The 18,300-nt window shown below is 38.9% G+C and overlaps 1 protein-coding gene across 6 annotated transcripts in view; it reads left to right on the forward strand.

The window, feature by feature from the left end:
- Positions 1-18,300, forward strand: part of osa (trithorax group protein osa) — a 174,556-nt gene that overhangs the window by 65,165 nt on the left and 91,091 nt on the right. For all 6 annotated transcript variants that reach the window (XM_069505782.1, XM_069505787.1, XM_069505786.1 and 3 more), the window contains exon 4: positions 5,123-5,185. In XM_069505782.1, coding sequence (XP_069361883.1) covers positions 5,123-5,185 — 63 coding nt within the window. The remainder of the gene's footprint in view (positions 1-5,122; positions 5,186-18,300) is intronic.

The following is an 18,300-nucleotide window of genomic DNA, read 5'->3' on the forward strand; positions in this document are numbered from 1 at the left end:
GTACATTACTTTCTGCCGCGTACTTAAGTGTCCACTGCTTACTGCGACATGGGTCTCTTAGTGACTTCCACTCTGACTCGTATGATGTCGTTCGTCTATTCACCTAGTGAGAGGTCTGATAACGCTGCGCTTTCCGGTGCGAGGTTGCCATTCCAGCACATTGGCACCCTTACATGTATCGGTCTTCGAACTATGTACGAGGCATGCCTTTTAAGTTTTGTCGTTTGAAGAAAAAAACACAACTAGAATCTTATAGTACTTTTTATTGTTTTTCAAAGTATTCACCACGAAGCTTAATACACTTTTCCATTCGCTCAAACCAGTTATTATAACATTTATTCCACTCTAAAGTGGGGGTGTTCAAAATGGCTGACTTGAGAGCGTCGACTGCTTCTTCACCGGACTGGAACCTTTGACCACGAAGACTTTCCTTAATTTTAGGAAATCTAAAGAAATCGTTAGGGCTTAGGTCAGAACTGTATGGAGGATGGTCAAGAATTTTCACTTTTTCCTGCTTCAAATACTCAATCGTTTGACGAGGGCTGTGTGAGCTTGCGTTGTCGTGGTGCAGGATGATGCGTCGCTTTGAGTTAGATTTTTGAAGTTCGGCGACGACTTGTGGTAAACAAACTGTGGTATACCACTCTACATTAACCATTCTACGATCTTCAAGTGCAATAGTTGCAACATGGCCGGTTTTTCCAACGAACGAATTCCACCATCTTCTTTGAAGTGGTTCGAGAACGAACAACTTTAGTTGGCTTTGGCTCGTCTTGAAAGACCCAGATTGTAGATTGTTGTTTGGAATCAGGCTCGTAGGCATAGATCCAAGATTTGTCACCACTGATGATGTCGTAGACGTGATTTGACTCTCCTCGGTTGAACCTTTGCAGAGTTTTCTTGCACCATCTGACGCGGGGCGCCTTGTGATCGTCGGAAAGCAGATGCGGTATCCAACGGCAAACTAGCTTTCTCACACCAAGCGCTTCACGCAAGATCTTCTGAATGGTTGTCCCTGAGATGTCTAATAGATCCTCTATCTCTTGATATGTCACATGACGATCTTCGAGAATTAGTTGTCTCACAGCAATGATGTTATCTTCAGTGAAGGCGGATTTTGGGCGTCCTTCGCGAGATTTGTCACTAGCACTAGTATGTCCACGCTGGAAGTCTAAATACCAGTGTTCGACAGTCCGCAGACATGGGGCTTCATCACTGAACACAGATGTTAGCTCTTCAAAACACTGCAGCCGTGTCAGGCCTATTCTAAAGTTGTAGAAAATTATTGCACGAACATTTTCCTTCGAAAGATTCATTTTCGTACGTAACCTGACAGATTCCAATCGACGCTGTGACTAAACAAAAGCATTAATCCTGATACTTTCAACTGTTTTGAAATCCAAAATTTAAACGCATTCGAATATAGAACCGTTCCAAATTCAAAATTGCCGGGAAGTAAGGAAACGACAGAACTTAAAAGGCACGCCTAGTAATCTGCTTATTGCCACTTCGGCTTCTAAACCCGTTGAGCTGTGTCGGTTATTCTGTAGGGCGATTGCCTAAAACCTGCATCAATCATTATTACAATCTCAATTGTTGTGATTGGCTGAATTTGTGCGATTCTTGTTGCAACAATGCATTGTAGCCAATAGTGAGCGAGCGTCAACCAATCAGAGGTGATTGCGATCGTGACAGTGTAGCTGTCATTCGCCCGCAATCGCGCAGCTGGTTCTGATAAGGATCTCCTTATTTCGGATTTGATTACGTTGAGAAACTTTGAGCTTATCTCTTTATGACTTTTAGCTTTCTGATGAGACCATGTCTCCGATCCATATGTCATCACTGGCCACACGCACTGTACGAAGACTTTGATCTTCAGACACAGGAATTTTGGACCAGAAGACATCTCAAAGCTTTTCGAATTCTACCCTCTCGAGTTGGATTTGGCGGCTATTTCTGCATAAATAAATATTCTCAGGATTCTAGTTAGACTTATTGTTCTAAGGTTATTTTTAGTAGGGAAAACTGAGGAACACCACTTAAAAGGCGAGTAAATAAAAACTACTAGATTGTGCCTTTCATGTAACAAAAGTGGAATGAAAATGATATTCCCTTTGCTCGGAAGTTTTAAGCGCCTTTACCCGTTGAGTTAAAGTAGGAAACTTTGAGTTGTATGGAACTAAGTTAGAGCGAAGCCGGTCAACTTCTCAACGATCGTTTATAATCACGTGCAATCTCCACTTTATGAAGTAATTGTTTGGAGTAGCAATTGTAGAGAGCTGTGCAACGATTTGCGAAATTGCTTTCTTTTCAAAACATTGGCGACGTTGCAGTTGGACGTCGAATCGTGAACTTTACTCTCTTTAAAACCAACGTATAGTTCGCGTTTTTTTGATATCGGGCTAAGAATATAGAAGATATTCCAGATAGATAGAAGATATTCCAGATTTCCAGTGCGTTTAGAATCGTAGCTTCCGATTTTCTTACGGGTTGCAGGGGTTTTTTCTACCTGAGCGACAAATGTAGAGGAAATTCCGCACGCGAAGTTTCGCTTGCTCTTACAATTTAGACTGAAAATTTTGCTTCAGTTCTGTCACATTGGTAAAGGTGTACACAGTTGCAATAAATTTAAAAAATGCTGAAAATTATCACAAATGCGCGGAAAATCGCGCGCGGGCGGACGGTGTCTTGTCCTCGCTAACATTATGGTGCTTTCCTTACTTTCTACTCTCGTAAACCACTCCAATGTGTCATACGCTTTAGAGCGGAAACCTGTGGAACCAAACTCGAACATACGTCATACCTGCTTATTATAAACTCGAAAATACCTCTACCTAAACCTCTTGTTATATTATTTTGTATTTTTGGGAACTCCCTCGATTTCAGCAAATATGAGATAAGTGTAGGATTATCGGTCAGTGTGCTAGGAGGTCAACACCTATTAATCTTAATAAACTTTATCGGGGTCGTGGGCCCCCACCGTCGCGTCGTCCGAGTAAAACTTCACGAGTCACCCACAACTTGTGGGTTACGTCTAGTAGTTATAACTTGTAATAATAGTGCGCGACCGACAGGTTGAGATGGCAATCGGGGTATGAAGCCGGGGGACGCCCCGCACACCCGCACGTCACCCACGCTCACGCGCATTGGGTTAGTGCGGGTGATGTACGGGGCGTTACCTCCCCGATTGCCATCTCGATCTGTCGCGTACTATACCTACAAATGTGTGTCAATTCCGATGTATTGACAATCATACTATTTAGGGTCTAAACAGACGGACTGAATTTAGACTGCAAGCCGACTGTAAAATTGCAGTTGAGATGCAATTTTATTGCAGTTGACACAACAGTCTATATGCAGTTTACACTGAATGCCTGTAATAGACCTGCACGCGGACTGTGTGTTGCAATGCATTTGTGACAACTGCAATAAAACTTCATCCCAATTCCCAACTATACTATAACAAATACACTTCGTATGTCTCGACGTTTAGCTAATAATTTATTCAAAATACGCGCGTAAATCGCGTGCACTACGCCAGACTCTCGACTCGCGCGTGATTCGCGCGTAATGCGCGCGAGTCGAGATACTAGGGACGCCTTGTTGCGCCCAGTTAACGCGCGAACTCCAGAACGAATGCACGTATCCAGGGAAATGGAACTCCAAAATGCTCGCGCGTAGGTACACTCTTTCTGGGCAAAGCGGTCGCGCGTGATACGCACGAGAGAATCGCGGCGAATACGCTCCTTCTGGACAAGCTCTTAGTTGGAAACGTCCAGGAACAAGTGGTTCCTGGACGTTTGGTGGTGGTGGCAAAAAACAAAACTGCACGCTGCGTCCTCTATTTTTGACATGTATTTCGCCTTATAAAAATAAATAGTAACGCCATCTGCAGAGGTAACGTAATGCCAGTTAATTACTTGAGTGGCAGACGGCGCCGGCGTCGCTTCCAATTAATACCGCCACTCGGCCAAGCTCGTTTAAGGATCGCCGTGGACGCTAAATGAATCAACGGAGACTTTTATCCCTTTAATGATATAAATACATTTTTCAATTTTGTTCGGTTACCCTTTATCTGCACTGAATTCACAATTCAATATTTTTTCAACTAATTGATTAATACAATGGTCTTTAACTATTGTACCGACTAAATGTAGTTGTTGAGTAGAGTTCAAATTAAAACTTATTTGCAATTGGCGACCGCCCGCGGTTTCGCTTGGTGAAAGTATAAATACTCTTTATTCCCTATCCCGTAAGAACTTCTAAAAGTGCAGCGTTATTCCTTGTCTACATTATAAGTACAAGAAAACTGCAAAACTTCAGCTATCTAGGTCAAAGGGATGGGGCGTAGATGAGTCAGTTAGTGAGTCACGACTTTTCTTTTTATACGTGTTGTTTGGATAAGTTTTTTTTGCAAGTAGGTGAATTAACCCAGGTGATTCAAGTCTACGTCACCGACAAACCAAGTATCACAGTGACTCACAATCATGTATTTGGATGAAAGTTTTGAAGTAATTATGGTCAGTCGAAGAGTTGGAGGTGTTAACTTTTGATTGCGATTGTCCATTTGTGTGGATCTCTAAATACAGGATGTAACCAGAACGCTGGTAAAAACTTAGCGTATTATTTTACTATCTAAACACAATCCAATACCATTTGCCTCATTTTGTAGTTTTAGTATTTTTCAAATCCGCAATGTATAACGTGCAAAACTGCGGTCAATGCCCCACTTACGACGCGGCATTGACTCCGAGTGGCCTACTTACGAAACGTTCGTTGACCTCTAGCATCAGTCCGATGTTTTATTTGCAATATATCGTGAACTTTTACAAATTATAGGATTTTTTTGCGCGTCTTTTTTATGGTATCATATCAGTAATCATCAGTACTATCACCTGTCTTCGTTTTTGCTAGCGTGCTGGTTACAGCCTGTATATACTGAAGCCCTATAATAACTATAGAGTACCTACTTATCCCGATGTAATAAAAAAAATAAAAAAAAATAAAAAAAAAAATAAAAAAAAAATAAAAAAATAAATAAATAAAAATATTTTTATTACAAGTACTTTTGAATCGTCAAATGCATCTTAATAGTTAAATACCCTCATTTGATTGTCAACAGGGCTACCCTCCACCTCCTAGGCCAGCACAGCCGTCCACACCAAATGCCCACGATCAAGATTCGGTAAGTGTGTCCTTAGTAAATACTTATATGAAGCTCAATGAAAAAACCTTACAGCTCTTTATAGTAACAATGCCAAAAAACGTAACACGATGATGACATAAGCCGTCCACAGTAGCTCATCATCAATTAGTGATACGTTCTTAATAAATAATAAGCTCTAAGAAAAAACCTTAATATAACCTTATATCAAAACAATGTCGTATAACGTAAAACTCGTTAGTAATTACATTATAGTCGCAACTCGCAACTCCATAGTGCATAACGTAACGACGATGACAAAAGGGACATTAATTATAGCGATGAATGTCGCGTCTTCATCATGCGGCTTGCAAACAAGTGGGCCCTGTGTTTGTGAACTGGCACTCCGTCCGCCGTGTTAGCGCGTCCCGCGTCCGAGCCGCGACGCTTGACAATGAGCTTGTTTGCTAAATTGTACCGAGTACTGACTGTCAACCGGTTACTGTTGCCAGATCTTACCGATTTCGTAGGAAAGTGTTGACTTTACAGGTTATTCTTTAAACCCAACAAACCTCTACATATTGAACTAAATTATGCCTATAGAAGCAGAGGCGGAATAAGAGTGGGGCGGAGGAGACAATTTGTGAGACGATGAGCTCAGTCCGCCGAGTATTTCAAACAATTGTGATAACTTCAAACACAATCAGCAGATTGTTTCTGTCACAAGCATCACATAAAAAAGATTCGCTTGCATTCACATGAATAGGTATTAATGATTGCAGTAGGTAACTAACACTTGAGTTAGTAACCGACTTCATTTGATCTCTAATTTGACTGCTATCTATTTGGCAAGTTGCGTGTTTTTCTATAGTTCCTTAGCATAGAAAATGTAGACAAACGTAGACCTGGCCGTAGGCGAACATCCTGGCTTAAGAACCTTCGCCAGTGGTTCAACATAGTACAAGATCACGTTGGGTGCCCGACCAGTCACACCCACTGTTTAGGGCAGGTGGGCAAAAACCTGTTAGCCTTAATGATTGCCGACCTCCGATAGGAGATGGCACTAGAAGAAAAGGGAAAAAAGTTCGCTAAAATGAGTTGTCATTATTGCATCGATGTATTATGGTGACCCTACATTCAGCGAACTGCAAAAGCAAAACCTACTCCAATTTGTGTGGGCGTGAATAATTTTATTTACGGCCCACATTGTTTTCACGCTTAAAAATGAAAGCAATTTCCTATGCACGGAGGAAATCGACGTGCGCGACGTCGCGTCGTGTTATTATTTATAGTTGAACATATTTTCGCGATTGAATTCGACATACGAAATGGAATCTTTTCTTTATTTCTTTTATGATATTTATTTTGTTATAAAAATATCGTTATTTTTATTTTATTTATGTTATACAGTGGAAGCTGGTTTTAATGGTTTTATGATTAATGTAGTCGTAAGTTAAGAATGTATGAAATTATATTACATAGGCACATTGTATCAATTATCGAAAGAGTTGTCTTTTGTTCTTCCAATGTTTATATTTTAATTTTTAATTCTTCTTATATTTTGTAATTTTCTTAAAACGTAGTCAAAATTTAAAAAAATCTAAATATATATTACAAAAAGCTAATTGACTGGCTGACTAATCTTTCAACTCACAGCTCAAACCATTGGACGGATCAGGCTGAATTTTGGTATACAGATAGCTATTATGACGTAGGCATCCGTTAAGAAAGGATTTTTCTGAAGAAAGAACGAAAATTCAACCCCTAAGGGGGTAAAATTGGGGTTTGAAATCTGTATAGTCCACACGAAAGATAAGAAACTATTTCGAATGAATAAGAGACAGGTCAGAACTATACTGTTCGAAACTACATTGGAGAGAGCTTGGAGCTAAAATACAGAGCCAGTTATAGAATCGCGTTGAATATACAAAGCGCGGCGGAATTAGCAATGCGAATTTAACTCTCCCTATTATATTCTACAGCTTAATATATCGGCAAGATGGGGCCATCGAATGTATCTGCTCTTGAAGTGCATATCGTACTATTTCATTACGCGCAGATCAAAGCACGCGCCTCCTTTGTCCGAGAGACATACAGCCGGCGGCCATGCCCCTACGATAGCTAGATCACGAATGCAGCGATAAAAAGGATTGCATGTGACAGTTGCAACCCTAGAGCACAGGGCTGTCACATGGCGGGCAAAAATGAAACGCACAACCTCCTTGCAGAGAGGCGATAGATACAACGTATCCTTTTACAAAACTATGAGACCACTTGGTCGACAAAATATTATGATGGTATCGTGTGCGTCTGCCAATCCGCACTTGGCTAGCGTGGTAAACTATGACCAAACTCTTCTCATTCTGAGAAGAGACCCGTTCTCAGTAGTAAGACAGTGATAAGATGATGATGATAATGATCGCTTGTGTCAATGGTCGGTGTGTCGTCTCCTACTTTCTGGCATAATATGAACACAGAGGCAGTTTTTTAGAAAAAGCCTATTGGTTACAAAGGCTTTAATAAAAGGAATATTTACAATATTTATCATACGCTTTGTGTTCAACTTAACATTTCTAGTGATCCTGCATGACTGAATATCTGGCATTTTAGTAGCCAGCCTACCTAACCTACGTTACCTACTCATATAAAATCCGTACCCCCATCACTCATATTATGAGAGACGAAGCCTTTGTCCAATTATGTAAAGATATATATATATTTTTAATAGAGATAGCGAGCAGGCGGGTCACCTGATGTTAAGTGATTACCGCCGCCCATGAACATTTGCAGCACCAGAGGAACCGCCGATGCGTAGCCGGCCTTTTAGGAATCTGTTGGTCCGCCCCTTGAATAACCCCATGTTGTAATCTAGTGGGAACACCGCCGATGGGAGTTGGTTCCACAGTTTGCATGTGCGTGGAAAGAAGGATCTGGCACAGCGGACGGTCGAAGTGCACCAGACAGGTGGTGAGGGTGAAATTCCTTACGGTGGCGCGCGGTGCGGTTGTAGAAAAATGAGGGTGGAATGAGGTCAAAAGGCTCTTCAGAGCACTCCCCATTATAAAGAATATGCCAGAATTTTAGCATCAGTAGAGCGTGTCCCCTAGTGTATGTTGCTCCTTGATGATAGGCTAACGTGGCGCACGAGGATGTATTATAACATCTTTATTACTCTCGAGTAGATCTTTGTACGGAATAATTCTTTTTAGTTCGCAGTTGGTTGGATGCGGGTCGCATGAATGGCACACACCCCGGGCTTTTGTTGTTTTAGGTCTCGTCCCCTATCAGTCACGCTAAGGCCTTTTTGAAACAGTTCGGTATGCCTATGCTTAGATACAGTGCGATGCTTTTTATGATTCCTTACCCGAAGGATGCCAACGGGACACTATTACTAAGCCTCCGCTGTCCGTTCGTCCGTCCTTCTGTCTGTCAACGGGCTGTATCTCGTGAACCCTAATAGATAGAGAGTTTAAATTTTCACAGAATATGTATTTCTATTGCCGCTATAACAACAAATAATAAAAAATTCCAAATGGTCGCCCTGAAAATTAAAAAACATTAAAAAGTGTTATTTCTTATACGGTGTGGTAGGAAACCCTACTTGTTCAAGTCGGCCTCGCACTTGACCGGTTTTTTTAACATTTCTGCTAAAAAAATACAATGAACGTGAATGATGGAACATTCACGTTCATTGTATTTTTTTAGCAGAAATGTATAAAAAATCCCCAATTTATATAGTCGAAATTTTGTAAGTGATGTTCAACTTAGAAATAGGTCCTACTTCAAATTTTATTTATGAGATCGTTAAAAGTATTTATTGCCCAAAATATTTCAACCCTAAAATTGTATTTAAAGAGATATACGTTTGTTTGATGTTGATTGATACAGTGAGCCGGGCGTGCAGTCTTGCGACTCGCTCGGGGGAATCAAATGAGAGGAATTATTAAAGCAGGGCCCGGCGATGTGTCGCTTTTGTAATGAATGTGCCGAAACTCCGTAGCCAAAAGCGAGGGGGATCGGGCCTTTCTACTACAGTACCTGTAGCACAAGTTTGCTCAACTCGATAAGGGCGATTGATTTCGAGTATCAGAACACACTAAAGTTAAAAAGTGTATTTAAAGAGATAGACCGTTTGTTTGACCTTGGGATGTATTAACTCATGCTAGGGGTACTGGTACTGCTGGTACTGTAGCCAGTAGAGTGTAGACTGTAGACCACGGCTCGCGAGTCGACGAACCCTCGGCCCTCGCTTATTTTGTTTTGGACGAAATTTCGCCCAAGTATTTTATTAAGTTTTTCTGCTCTTTCATAATTCCATCAAGATTTTACGCTTTATAAATTTTGCGTTAGAAGCAACGTTATTTAGTCCTAAAAGTCTTTGACGATTAATTGTTTTAACGTGAGCTTATTATTTATGCATTTGACGTTGTCGAGCCTCGAAATTTATTAACTCATGCTAGGGGTATTGGTACTGTAGCCAGTAGAGTGTAGACTGTAGACCACGGCTCGCGAGTCGACGAACCCTCGGCCCTCGCTTATTCTGTTTTGAACGAAATTTCGCCCATGTATTTTATTAAGTTTTTATGCTCCTTCATAATTCCATCAAGATTTTACGCTTTATAAATTTTGCGTTACAAGCAACGTAATTTAGTCCAAAAAGTCTTTGACGATTAATTGTTTTAAACGTGAGCTAATTATTTTAGTAAATAATTAAGAAAAAATTTCGGAGCTCCTGTCCTACACATTTTGATATTTGATAATTTTGGATATTCGTTGCCGGTATATTACTTTGGAAAATGAAACCCCAAGCATCATTTATCGATATCTTTACTTTTAGGGTTCCGCAATAAAACAAGGAACTCTATTAGTTTCGTCATGTATGTCTATTTTTGTGTCGTTTATTTTAAAAACAAACTTAATTTTTTTATGAAGTATTAATTAATTTTTTTTGTTAAACTCAAGTACCTTCTGTGTCCTGAACATGAAAATCGAGAGTCTTTTTAATGTATAGACTAGCGCTTGGCTGCAATCAGACCTGGCAACTGATGATGCAGCCTAAAATGAAACGTCCTTAGGCTGGAGCTTGAGATAAATATACGGAATTTCACGTAATTTTCGCATCTCTTCATTGTGTATAGCGAACTATTCAATACTCAATAAAAAGAAATTCATGTCTTGCAAAGTCATCGTGCCTCTGAGGAACGACTTGAGTTGAGGTCGAGAAGGGTCCGATACGAATTAAGTATTTATTTAAGCAACTATACGAAAAAAATCTGTTTACCCCATTGAGTAGTAAATCATTGAATACGTATTTTAAAATCATTATAAGATCGAAAACAAAACTACCTGTGGGACTTAAAAAGTCTCGTTACACGACTTGTATATAGCTTGAGAGTTGAGATAAATGGACAGAATTTCATGTAATTTCCTCACTCATCTATGAATTTTGTATTACACGAACTATTTATAGGTAGGTACTAGGTACTCAATAAAAAGAAATTCATGTATTGCAAAGTCATCGTGCCTCCGAGTAACGAGTTGAGTTGAGGTCGAGAAGGGTCCGATACGAATTATTTATTTATGCAACTGTACGGCGAGCGGTGAATGACAACTCAAAAGAAATATTATGCATCCTAGAAACCGGGGGGATGCCTTCGAAAGAATGTCTATTTACAATGCTATTCATTAATGTCACGAATGGCACCCCACATACGTTATTATGTGCAAAAGAAATGGAGATGTTTAGAATCTTAAAACAAGAATTTATAATAGACTCATTTTGATGTTATTGTTTATTTAAGCTTCGAGTCTATGAATACGTAAAATAGGCAATCTTCGGAAGTTCTCAAGAACAGCTTCGATTTTGATGATTTATATAAAAGAAATTGTTTAAAAATCAGAAACCTTTTAAGTAGAGACATAATATAATTATTAATATTGTTCAAACAAGTATGTAAAAATAAGTTGTATGTAAGTATGTTAATATTAATTACATAGGTGGCCATAGATCAAGTAAAGTAAAAAATAAAATATTCGTCATTAAAGTAAAATCAATCAATGTAGGTACCTACTCCATAGAAAATAAAGTAATTTTATTACCTATTATCAGATAGTAATTGTACAATAGGCGGCCATATCACTAAAACAGCGATCTCTTCCCTCAAAATTAGGGTAAAGGACGCAATAAAACTAAGGCAAGCGGAAGGGGTGTACTGCTAATATAAAGTAAAAACCGGCCAAGTGCGAGTCAGGCTCGCACAATGAGGGTTCCGTACTACAGTCGTATTTTTTCGACATTTTGCATGATAATTCAAAAACTATGATGCATAAAAATAAATAAAAATCTGTTTTAGAATGTACAGGTGAAGACCTTTCATATGATACCCCACTTGATATAGTCACTCACTTCGAAAGTTGAAAATACTATTAGTTCATGACCACAATTTAATTTTTTTGTGTGATCTAACCCTAAATTCGCGGTTTTCAGATTTTTCCCCAAATGTCAGCTATAAGATCTACCTACCTGCCAAATTTCATGATTCTAAGTCAACGGGAAGTACCCTGTAGGTTTCTTGACAGACAGACACAGACAGACAGACAGACAACAAAGTGATCCTATAAGGGTTCCGTTTTACCTTTTGAGGTACGGAACCCTAAAAATTGTAGAACGTATGTTTAAAAAAAACGAGAGGAAAAGACCTGATAAGAGGAATTTGAATTAATGAATAAACGAAGCCTTCAATTTGATAACAAATAAAATAGGACAAATAAAATAACAAAATATTCTGTTTAAAACTGGATTAAAAAAACTTGTTTAAATCTGTTACTTTCAGAGTTTACCGATTACAAACAAACAAATCATTCCTTTTGATAATATTACTTAGTACCTATAGAATATGGATCAACTAAGTACTAAATATATGAAACTAAATAAAAATAAGAAATATATAAAAGGATTTTGTTAGTTCGCGCTAAATAAATTGTACGTTTTATTTTCGTGCGAAATGATTTTTCATTTAAGCTACATTTCGTTTTAACACGGCCCGAATAATTTCTACGAGAACTTACGCAACGGTGACACTAAAAGCATTTTACGTAGCAAAATGTACCAATGTTAAATGCGAGAGACAGGGCCCTGGCTGGCTGCACGTTCATAATAAACGAGATTGAGTGGGGCCGCGTATAGAAGCAAATGAATGACGGCACTAGGGATGGTGAGATTTATAATAATATCGATCATAATAATCGATTTAACCATCGAGGTATCTTTTGACTAAGATCCGATTTTTTTTTTCAGTCGCCAAATAAACATTGAATTTTTTTCAGAATTTTATTATGTAAATGACAAATTTATTACTAATTTAAATATTATTTAACGATTGACAAATCGATCTTAAATCAGATCGAATTATTTACTTCAATAAATCTAATTAATGAGAATTAATTAGTGATAATTTCTTAACTATTGAGTGAAAAATGTCTCAAGTGGTAGTGTACCAAAATGTATCCATAGGATCAGTACTTAGTTCATCGCTGAATGGAGAAGTCTTGATGTAAATGCGGCATAAATGATAGCCGCCTACTACAATAATTAGCAAAGTGCAAGTCAATCCACTAATAGATTTTATAAGGTTCGTCTTCTAGAGACCTCGTAGGTATTGCCATGTTTGGTTAAGTTTTCTTAGTCAATACTTTTACTGAATCTTAATGTACTTAATGTAAAGCTTATAGGTATCTAGCTTAATAGCCTTGGTTTATCTTTAAAAATGTTAGGCGAAGGTAAAGGCGAATTAGTTCGAATCGATATGCCACAATAAGTTACTCGTAGTCGCACATCACTAAACGAAAGTGACAGCAAAGTACAGAGTAATCAGACGACAGCTGACGGTCGTTTCGGTGAAAACAAAACAAATAGGATTTTTATTCTAAAAAAAATTACACGGCGTTTGGGGCTGTAATGTTTTTTACAGCGCAGCGTTTGTTTGTTTTCCAAATTATTTTAGGAAACCGATTACGATACACAAATAGTTTCAGTTTTCATTCAAGATTTAGGTAAAAATCATTACTAATTTTATAGATGCGAAATTGTCTTTGTTTTTTGGTTTGTTCTTCAGTCACGCCGTAGCGTATGTAGTTGACTGTACCTGGAGACTTGGACGAATATGATATACCTACCTAAGCTATTTTTATTCTCCGGAAATCAAACAGTTCCCACGAGATTTTCAAAAACCGAAATCCACGTGGACAACGTGCATTTGCATCTTGTGTTGACATCATTTTTGTCTATTTAGGTATTAAGGTATGTACTTGTATTTAGTACTAAGTAAATATAAATTTTCATTCTTTCGGAGTAAAATCTTCAAAAGAAAGTAGGTATAACCTATTTATTGTGCCTTAAGTGGGTACTATCACAAAGGGGCGGATCTCAATAAATAAATCCAAATTCAAAAGTTCCGTTTTCTTGATCGCAATTTTATTGTAACAATGTTTAAAATGAAGTAAGTTATCGTAACTGAACTTTGAATTATTGTTTCTTTTATTTATTTAATTACCTACTACTAGCCTCCGACTTTGTACGCGTGTATTTAACTTTTTTAAATCCCCTGGGAACTCTTTGATTTTTCGAGGCAAAGAAAACCGTAGGTCCGCTCCCTGGACGCAAGCTATCTCTTACCCGTCAAAATCGGTTGAACGGGTGCGAAAAGCTAGCAGACAGACCCCCACATCCCGCATAGTTATAATTTTACTTAGTATACTAGATATGACTTGTTCTTCTATACAATAAAATATGAAAGGTTAAACTGCATGACCATACCAACGTGTTAGGAACTACCTATTTAATTATTTCTACTTCTGTATTTCGCCAGCTTAGTGATCCAAAGAGGATCTTAGCCTTGGACACTAGCACTTGCTTCCTATCCTGCACCTTGGTCGTGTCAGGTCCTTTTTATAATTGCTGAAAAAATAAAACAATGCACAATTTTTGGTATGCAATTTAAATTATTGAAGCTAAGAGTTGGCACGAAGAACCCTCCTGTTATAAACCCTTTTAAAAGAGGTCATTTAAAAGAGTCGAATAATGAATCCCCCGATGATAAAAGTTTATCGCGGCCGTATATTTATTCGGTCAGTCAGTCGGACAGATGGAGTGGCCGGACGGCGGCTCCGATGTAATTATTGCGGTCCGATTTCGATAATGTGCCGCGAGGCCGAACGCGAACGAAATGTGGTCAGGATCTCACTATGCCCTGTTCAGACACAGCGGGACGGCAGCTATCCGTGATTGGTGATTGACGAGTGATGCAAGTTGCTGCTATGACAGGACGTCAGTCGGACAGATGGAGTGGTAAGACGGCGGCGGCTCCGATGTTATTTGTTGCGATCCGATTTCGATAGTATGTCGCGAGGCCGGACGCGAATAAAATGTGATCAGGATCACAGCACGACTGTAGCGATGCAAGTTGCTGCTGCAACAGAACACCATATAGTAGGACGGAACAGTAGTTTCTAGATAGTCGGTCAGTCAGTCGGACAGATAGGGGTTCCTTAATGAGCGCCATTATACCCAGTCCTCAGCTTCAGCCATTTCTCGCCAGTTTTTTAAATCGCCGGTCCAATATGCCCCACATTCATTAGTTTAGATGCGTTCTCCACTTGAGCTGAGGTCACGTTGGGAGCAAGGTGAAACGGAACTAAATTCGTTTTGCTTTCGCTCATGTCGCTTCTGCATCGTTTCATACTTCGGTTTACACCGCGAACTACAGAGCTAAACTAAGCCAGCGATTTGTACCTTGTAAGCGAGCGAAACGATCTTAGTTTGGTATCGCTTAGCTCCCAATGTGGCCTGCGCATAAAGACTTCTTTATAAAAACAGTTAGGACAATCAAAGAGTGTAGAATGGTACCTATTGGTAACTGAATTTTGGGTAATTATCAGAAAGACCCCATTCCACTCCGTCTGTAGGTGTCGACCTACAGTCGAAGTGCCGCTGCTGTGATCCGGCGGTCGCTCCAATTGCGTGTTGTGTGTGACCGGGGCTTTATACTTGCATTATAATAAATAATAGATACAAAAATAATATAAAGCATTTTCGTGTTTATGCCGAAAATAATACAACATCCAAAAAGCGCTAGGTAATGTATTAATTACGAAAATTTTGCGAAACATTTCAAATGATGAATGCGTTCGTAATTATTTTGATAGATATCGGGCAATAATATGTTCACGATAAATTTAAAATTGCAATTAACTATTCACTTGATACGAAGCTCTGTGGTATTCGTATTCATATTGTATTATATTTTATTCAGTAATATTGAATACTAGATGATACCCGCGACTTCGTCCCCGTGGACGTATGTTTTTAAAAATTCCGTTGGAACTCTTTGATTTTCCATTTGAGGGTCACAGCTAAAACTCAGCGCTGTATGCTCTTGTGTTTGTGCTAGAGTATACAGTATTGTATGGTAGATATTTCATGGTAAATCCTATATCAGTTAAACTTAAGAAAAATAAATTTTGCATGCCCATTGTAGGCGGATTGTAGATGTAAACAAACTACTGTAAAACCATCATTGTAATTTGTACCTGCAATCGTGCACATAAATGATTTGTTATGCTGAGCTGAGAACTTTTTAGGTTGTGCCATGCAATGACACTGGTTATTCCGGCGCTTCTTCTGCTTGGGGCAGCTTAAGTTACAAATTGGTGGAGGCGCCGGGATGACCTACCTGCAGGTAAAACTGGTTATGTGTGGCATAGTTTCTATTCTTTTCCAGGATAGAAAGTATCCTTTGTTCATCCTCGGTATGTAAGCTGTACTAAAAAAAATCGTCAAATTCGGTTCAACGGATGATTCGTGAAAAGCTAGCAGACAGACAGGAACAATTTGGGATTTATATTATTAGTATGGAATATGGATAGGTACTTACAGTTTAAATCCTAATTGGCACGGAATAATGTAGCAGGTTTCTGATTTTAAATGTATTCCATGCCCTTTTCCGAATTTAAAGCTAACTGTGCCCAATTCTGTAAAACTCGGTTCGGTAAATATAATCTCGATCGATTGGTTCCGAACCGGTAATTTGGCTTTAACCGCGCTCGTTCCACACCGGCATAGGCACGGTGCTTAATAGTTTAAACCTGAAATATTCACAGACTTTCCCGATTTACATACAATACTGTACAGACCCCCTTGATAAAGGACCCCGGATGGGTTCGAAACTAGTCGGGCTAACGTCGACTGGATACGTGAGTATAGCCGTAGAAATATAGTATTAATGGAAATCACTCACGATAGTTTAAACGCTAAAATACTGTACAGGTTAAAGTTCCTTACTCAACTAACTAAAGGGCGATATAGGACCTTTATATCAGACGTGGGCAAATATACCGCGCAACGTAAAAGTGTCCAATGCTATTCTTATGATGTTTGTAGACTGGTAACAGGATATCATAATATTTTGAAGCATGTTCGTAAGTGTCGTTTTAATCAAAGATGTGTAAAAACTGTAACAGTTGACTCATTTTGTCATTAATACAAACTTATTTTCTGGGACAAAAAGTAGCTTATGTAGCCCCGGGATACAAGCTACCTATGTACAAAATTTCGTCAAAATCGGTTGAACGGATGGGCTGTGAAAAGCTAGCAAATCGACAAACACGATATAATTCGAATTTATAATATTAGTATGGATAGTATGGATTGAGATACGAGTCATCGCATCTTTATTATAATGATTTTGTTATAACTTATAATACAAGAAACTGAATTAAAAAGTTTACACTATGGAGCGTGTGTACTGTGAAGGACACGTTTTGGTGGCGTCGTCTTTGATATCTGTAGTGTCGTGATTTATATAGAGTTCCTTCATTCTGTATCACAAACAGTACACGTGCTTCCCGCTTTGAGTCTGTCCAGGGCTTTTTATTGACTTATTAGTAGATCACTAGTTCATGCTCGTAGCTCCTATCGCCGGGTAAAAATAGTGACACTGAATAATAAGTACGCCTCCGCGCCCTTCCTACGCTCGCAACTTCCACTTTTTAGCGCTTGGCAAAGCTTTGCGAATTGTGCTCCCAATAAAATATATAAGTTTCTAAATTATTATTAACTAAAAGTTAGTTTGTATTTTGTAAGTTTTCGACTAGTTTACATATCGCTGCTTCTCTGTAGTCAGTGGCCCTTTTGACGTTATGTTTATTGGAAAATTTTAATAAAATCTATTCTGCACTTTTTTGTTTATTAGAGAGCAAACCATGGTATTCAGGTCAAAGAGGTCACAAAATAACTGAAAACAAAGAAAGAAAAAACGTTTAGTTTTCGAAAGCTTATTCTAGTTGTAATAACTCGAAGCTTATTTTTCATTATAACCTGCCATTAAATTTTGATGTTCCTACCTAAAATATGCCTACGTTAGCTTCAAAACCTATGTACGCCATTGAAAGCAAACAAGCAGGCTGGTCACACCTGATATAAGTGATCAAGAACAGCGCCGCCCATGAATATCTGCAGTGCTAGACGAACGTTTAGGATATAAGAACTTATAAACAGACAGATGCGTAAACTGGCTTTATACCTATACACTGAAGTGATAGAGTGAAGTAATTTCCTCACATCAAAATAAGGTTCGAATCATGAAAACTTCAACTAAATACTAATAAACAACATTCTTTACGACAAGCGATTGGAAATCGTTCACAGAATTAAGGGGAAGGTGCACTTATTAAAGCGGACTTTTACAGTGTTGTATGTAAATCGGGAGAGGCTATGAATACGTATGGCCATTACTGCTATTAAGAAGCGATTGGTACGGTCCGGTTATACACCCTCGTTACCGACAATCCGGACTTTTTACCGAGCTATTATACTCGTACCGCCCACTATGTACCGTAGCTTAGTCCGTAGCGCTCGAGTTGTCCTCGACCTACGCAGTACGCACCTTTGATTAGGACGAATCTTTTAATATTTACGTACTAAAGTGCAGTTAATATTATGTTAGGATGCTATTGCTACGGCATATTGATGGGTGACTTAACTTAGTAATCATATTATCAACTTATAGACAGGTCTCATATACATTGAGACAGGGCTCTTGTAAGGAATTGCACACACCACGGTCTTGCGCCGCCTGAATCCAGCGGCTCTCTGCGACTCG

Source organism: Maniola hyperantus, chromosome 21 (genome assembly GCF_902806685.2).
Source record: "Maniola hyperantus chromosome 21, iAphHyp1.2, whole genome shotgun sequence".
NCBI classification, from domain to species: Eukaryota; Metazoa; Arthropoda; class Insecta; order Lepidoptera; family Nymphalidae; genus Maniola; species Maniola hyperantus.